General features: G+C 42.2%; 1 protein-coding gene across 2 annotated transcripts in view; it reads left to right on the forward strand.

Annotated features, from left to right (window-relative positions):
- Positions 1 to 555: 555 nt before the first annotated feature.
- ATG16L1 (autophagy related 16-like 1 (S. cerevisiae)) overlaps positions 556 to 6,421 on the forward strand; it is a 19,451-nt gene continuing 13,585 nt past the window's right edge. For both annotated transcript variants that reach the window (XM_009870295.1, XM_009870296.1), the window contains exons 1-5: positions 556 to 641; positions 2,892 to 2,997; positions 4,518 to 4,591; positions 4,760 to 5,011; positions 5,899 to 5,964. In XM_009870295.1, the coding sequence (XP_009868597.1) occupies positions 619 to 641; positions 2,892 to 2,997; positions 4,518 to 4,591; positions 4,760 to 5,011; positions 5,899 to 5,964 (521 nt within the window). In that variant the 5' untranslated portion in view covers positions 556 to 618. The remainder of the gene's footprint in view (positions 642 to 2,891; positions 2,998 to 4,517; positions 4,592 to 4,759; positions 5,012 to 5,898; positions 5,965 to 6,421) is intronic.

The following is a 6,421-nucleotide window of genomic DNA, read 5'->3' on the forward strand; positions in this document are numbered from 1 at the left end:
CAGCGGTGCTGCTGAACGCGGTCACCACGTTCCTGTAAGGTTTGGAGCTGTTGAGGGGCCAGCGCTGTCTGCCCAGCGCTCGCTTGCCGGTCTCTCTCCTGGCCGGGCTGCACAGGAGGGGCCGGGAGCGGTGCTGGGTGTTTTCTGGGGGAAAGCAGCCCAGCCTGGGCAGGACTGTGCGCTGTTGAACCTGACCCGCTCTCTGGCAGGTCTGTTTTCCTTGTTGCTATCATTCGAGGGGCGATAAAGAGTTTAAACTTTGAGCTCCTTCGCTTTTAGCAGACAGCAATAGACGCGAGTAGCCTCTCTGTTAGGCTTTTGTAAGACCAGTCCCACACGGCGTCTGAATTCACGAGGAATTCTTGGAGTTGTAGCTCAATGCTGCCTTAGCCTGCTGACATCAAAGGGGAGTGCACCCTGATGTGGTGGAGGCTTACGTAATGTTTGGTTGTGTTAAAGTAATTAAAGATGCTACGTAGCATCTCAAGGGTGGCAATCTGGTTTTGCTGTTTTGATATCTTCTTAATTGTACTTTTTGCCCTTTCAGATAACAAGCTACTAGAGAAGTCAGACCTTCATGCAGTGCTGGCTGATAAGCTTCAAGCAGAAAAATATGACATGCAGAGCAGACATGAGATCAGGTACTTAAAATTCCTTTTCTGCCAGTCAGCTCTCTGTCGTGCACGCTGTAACCTAAACTGTTGCCCGATGCATTGCACAAACAAGTCCTTGGTTACTAGAGTAACTTGGAATAAAACAAACTGGGAAATCTGTTGAACTAAAAATAAATTATAACTAAACTTGCAATAAAATTACCATACATTTACAGTACCCGGTGCAGAAAGATCTGACCAAGTTTTAGACAGAAATTAAATTATCATCACAAACTCAGGGTGTGGAGGTGGACCAGAATGAGCTTCTCCTTCTGATCTGTTCGCCTTGTCGTGCTTATAATGCCTGCCTGTTGCTAGTTCCTGATGATAATATGACTGTTGAAATTGTTTGATCTTGTAGGCATTGCAGCGCAGGGAGAAATTGATCTTCTTTCAGTCTCTGGTATTGCATAGAAGAGGAGGATGGAGAATATCATGGTTGTGAAATGTCAGTCCTAAATAAGCACCATGTGCTAAAAAGAATGTATCTTTCTGCTTTTAGCAGAGTTCTTTTCAGCAAAGTTCCTCTCTAACGCGGGAGTAGCCCTCTGGAGCTGTAGGCAGGGGTCCTGCCGCTTATCCTGTTGGAATTTGAGTCCACTGCAAACCGATACGCTGGTAGTGTGTCCTTTGCCTGAACAGTGTGTAAGTCTCAGCAGGTCAAAACTGTTGGGTTCTGCTCTTGGTGTAGCTGAAGACAGGGCTAATTAGCAAAGAATTTCCTACTCCTGTTGGAATTGCTTCCTCCTTTGAAACTCCTTTTGCTATATAATGCAAAACTTTATGCGTCTAATAGGAATACAAGCCACATAAATATAATAAAGGCTGTTGTGTAGTAAAGAAAGAAGAACTCCTGATTTTACAGGAATTGCCAGCAAAATGTTTGGCCAGCAAGCTGGAGTTAACGCCTGTGTCGGTGTTCTCAAAAACTTTCTGATGACTGCAGTTGTCTTAAACCATCTTTAGTTTATTGGAACCCGATTCTGTTTGTTCGCCTGTTGTAAGAGATGAGGCTGGAGTAGAGGAGGATGAGAAGAAATGTACAGAAGCAGCGTTTTCAAAGAAATAGTAAGCTGAACTCTGATACCGTCCTCGGTATATCATGGTTTTTTGAAACAGAATGAATTCCCTAATACTAGATAGCTGAACAAAAATGCATTTACTTCCCTTAAGGCCAAGGATGAGTCTCTAGTCCTGGCTATAGAGGTCTGCACAGCCAGGATGTGTTGGATATTACTACAGATATTACCACAGGACTTGTCTTCCTATTTGCTGGACACAGTTTTTTGGAAATGCAGTGTATTCTAGTACAGTGTTAATTTGGTGAGGTGTTGTTTGTTTGTTTGTTTGTTTGTTTCTCTTTGATAAGAGCATTAAGTTACTGACACCACTGTGAGACCTTCCAGCTTCTGATTGCATTATCTGTTTCCCGCTGGACTGTTATAACACAAAGTGACTTCAGAAACAGATGCTTGCAGTTACCTTGTTCTGTTTGTCTGGTGCAATAGCGATGAACTTAATAGTTTTAAAATATCAGTGCTAACAGTCTATATGTGTGTATATGCTTTTTAAAAACTGACTTCTGTTGCTGTCTCTGCTTTCAAAGACATACATGATAAATACTACAGTCATAGTTGTTTAGGGTACCAGTGGGCTGTAAAACACAGGTAAAAAAGGTCCCAAAACCCTTACACAGTAAGGGGCTAGAACATAGCAATGTCAACGGAGAGGTGATTTGTAACACTTGGGCCTGTAAACCCAAGGGCCTGGGAATATACACATAGTTCCTGGCTTTTGAGTCTGTGTCCTGTATTATGCTTTGTCCAGATATCTGGCACCTTCAAGGTCCACCAGCTCCCTCCAAAACAAATTTTGAGGTGATAAAATATTTGTAATTCTTCCACAATTTGGAGAGTATATTTTTAAGATTCATTTGTCTTGATGCAAGTTTAACCAAAAGCTAGTTATCTTTCCTTTGAGTTTGAATTCTGTTTTAGAAATGTACAAAAAGGTAAATCGCGTCCTCGGTACGTTTAATTTTCCAGTACTACGAGATGGGATTTTGGTTGGCAAGAAGTGTGCTGTGGGGGAGCTGGCTGTGGTTTAGTTTATGGGTGAGCTGTGTCTCTGGTGCAGTATAGAAAATCCAAGGGAGGTAATGTCCTGGGACTAAGCGTCAAAGGCACAGAAATCATTGGATTCTAGTTTGTGACATCTCTTCTTCCTCTCAAACTTTAGCCCGGGACACGATGGCACGTGGAACGATGCTCAATTGCAGGAACTGGCACAGCTGAAGATAAAACATCAAGAGGAGTTGACAGAGCTGCATAAGAAACGTGGCGAGGTTAGAAAGTCCTCTTGGGTTCTTTATGGTCCATGCACGGCCTTTTGGTAAAAACAATATCGTGTTCACAAACTTATTCATCATCATTTTTTCCTCATTTCATGTACAGCTTTTTTAAGCTCACCATGTTGATGATTAAAATAAACCAGAGATGGCTGGTCTTTAAAACTGACAGCCAGGAAATAAGAGCTTACGTTGTCAGCATAGCGTGATTTTTTAAGAAGCACTTAATTTTGTGTTTTATGAATATTTTTTTTAACTGTATTTATTAAAGGAGGAAGGAACTGGTCCAGTTTAGAGCTGCACGTGACCACTAGTTCTACACTGAAAAGGCCTGGAATGAATGAGAGAATAGGTGGCTGTATGTGGTTGCAATTGTCTTACTTTGCAGGACCACTGCTATAGAGTGGACAAAGTACACAAGCAAGCAGAGGTTAAAAATGCTGTGGGTTTGGACAAAAAGGAGAGCTGGTTCTGCATGTAAGTGCGCTAGGGAGCCCAGGAGTCCTGCAAGCTGTGAAACTTGGGCCTGGAAGAGCTATATTTGTCTTTTTTTTTTGCTTGTGATGTGGAGGCTTCATTGGCAGAATTGTTTTTTTCAAAACCACAGCAGTGGATTGAATGAGCCCAGAAGCTAGTACCTGCCTGAAAGGTGCTGCAGACTTCTATAAGGAGAAGGTGGGAGTCATCTGGAAAATGTTATCATGCTCCTCCGATCACACCTCACTGCAGTTGTGGAGGAGCTCCAGTGTCTGTAATTCTGAGCTTTTCAGAGAGAAGGGGGCTTTCTGTGAGTGTGCACTGGCCAGCTGGAACACTGAAAATGCTGCCCTCCTCCCCGAGCCTGGTCGCCTGAGCCGTGTGCCCAGGCAGGAGCTCCTCTCGGAGCCCAGGCTGCCTTCTCCCCAGGCAGCCAAGGCTCTGCTCGCTGCAGGGCTGGCTGCTGCTCGCTCGCTGGGGAGCTGTGAGCTGGCAGCAGCTGCTCATTAGTGTTGGCCTCTGCCCCTCTATATCCTTTGTGCTGCGGAGACTCCACCAGCAGCTTTCTTTGTGGGAAAACTCTTGGTGAAATTTGTGTTTACAGTAGGTGAACTACGTGTCTCCTGTAATGGCTCTGCTGGCTGTAACAGGAAGATTTGGTGCTTGGTTGTTAGTATTCATTTGTTGGTTTGCTTACTTTGCAAGTTTTAGTTTCTATATTGATTTTTCCACTACTTTAAGATTTTGTCCTAATGTGCATTCTGCTTGAAGAATTATTAAAGCAACTTTTTGAGGGAAGGGAGTGAAGTTTCAAAGGGCAGTAACTTTTCGACAACTCAGTTTTGAAAGCGGATGCCCTGATTTCATGACCTGCGTGACAGGAGCTGTAAACAGATCTATACAGAAAGTTGTGATAGGAGACCTGAAAGGCCTCGTGCTTGTAATGTTAGATTGGTCTGTATTCTCGCTGGTTGCTGCTCAGTGTGTGTTACCCAGCTGGCATCCCTGCACTTAGTAATGTAATTTTCTCCTTTCCCTAGCTGGCCCAGTCTGTAATTGATCTGAATAACCAAATGCAGCAGAAGGACAAAGAGATGCAGATGAACGAAGCAAAGTGAGTAGGAATGGTTTGGTCCGTGTGGTTGATATGAAACCCAGACTTCTGGTTGCTTGTTAACGTTATAATATTCTCTAGGAGTCCTTGGTTGGGCTTTGGGCAAATAGCACAAAGATGGTCCCCAAGGAGATGCTCATTGTTTTGTATATTTTGTTGCCGTTCCAGGATTGCAGAGTATTTGCAAAAGATCTCTGAACTGGAAACAGAGTGCCAGGAGTTGCGTAGCAAACTGCAAGATCTTGAGCGAGCTAATCAGACGCTGAAAGATGAGTATGATGCTCTCCAGATCACCTTCAATGCCTTGGAGGAGAAGCTGAGGAAAACTACTGAAGACAACCAGGAGCTGGTCTCGCGTTGGATGGCAGAGAAAGCACAAGAAGCCAATCGTTTGAATGCAGAAAATGAAAAGGATTCAAGGTGAGATTGGTGTCCTTTATTTGATAAACTGCTTCCCAGTGTATTTTTAAACACTTATGAGTCAGTAGGATAAAACCAGATTTAGTTTTGATCTCAGATCTCTGTATTCTTGCACAATACAATGAGAGCCCAGAACTTTGTGTTCCTCCTGGCCGACACAGATGGATGCTTTGGGAAAACATTTCTGTCTTCTAAATGAATAAAATGTGTTCTCTTGTTTCTTGAGCAACATTTAACTATGGCCTGAAGATCATAAATCAGAAACTGGAGTGGTTTTGCTGGTATTAAGTTCGGACTTCTCTTGTTCATATTGCATCTTGGTACTACTCTTGAGTTTTATCCTTTTTGGACTTCAGCAACTTGAGTGGTTTTTGCATTCCACTAAAAGGAGCAGCTGCCATGAGACTAAGCTATGTATAACTTGCAAGAATAAGTTTGTGTGTTTGTTTTTTCCTTGCAAAATAAGAATTTTTCATGTTCTTCTGAATTATTTCAGCTTACCTGCTGGCTAACAATACGTGGACAATACAAGTCTCGTAGTTCTTGGCAGTTTTGTATTATCTTTGCTAATGTAATTGTTATTTATGCAAGTTCTTGCACTTCAAGTAAATCTGCATTCATGTGGGACTGTAGGTACGCTTTGCCTTGTTGCCTCACTTCACTGATCTTGTCCTTTGCTATTCACAGTAAAAAAACAGCCTCTTCCGCACCGGGTGTCTCAAAAAGCAGGATAAAATTAGGGCAGTGGTCTGATTTATTTCTTTTTTTTTTTTTTTAAATCTTATGCAGCCCATCAGAACTGTGCAGAATAATCTTTGGCATGGGATTGAGAACTCCTTTTTAAAATTTTGTATTTATTTTTAATAATCTTGTATTCCTTTTCTTAGGAGACGACAAGCCAGGCTGCAGAAGGAGCTAGCAGAAGCTGCCAAAGAGCCCCTGCCTGTTGAACCGTAAGCAGTCTTAATTTATAGAGTCGTCATCATTTCATGCTTCACTTTCATGCAGATGCATGGTAAATGGCATGTTTGTTATTTCTAAATTTAGTGATGTAGAGGAGTGTTTAAACTTTTTGGTTTAAAGTCAAATATGTACAGTCCTTCTCCCTACTTGAACTTTCAGAAAGGCTCTGTTATGACTAAAAATAGATGCTTGGACTGAAAGTCCTAAGAGTGTTTCATATGGTGAATATATACTATTATCTCAGCATAAAAACATTTGTTATGTGGTGCCTTTGGTCTTCAAAATAGTTGTTTAATCATGAAACAATATACTGTAGAGATGCCTGTGTTTTTTAAGTGTTAAGAGTCCAAATATGCTCAAGAATTTCCTGTAGGAACAGATACTGAGTGAGTTAAGGTGCGTGAAAATATATGGATCACTTTCATACTGAGAGAGATTTATTCTGTA

The sequence above is a fragment of the Apaloderma vittatum genome, unplaced genomic scaffold (assembly GCF_000703405.1).
Source record: "Apaloderma vittatum isolate BGI_N311 unplaced genomic scaffold, ASM70340v1 scaffold3895, whole genome shotgun sequence".
NCBI classification, from domain to species: domain Eukaryota; kingdom Metazoa; phylum Chordata; class Aves; order Trogoniformes; family Trogonidae; genus Apaloderma; species Apaloderma vittatum.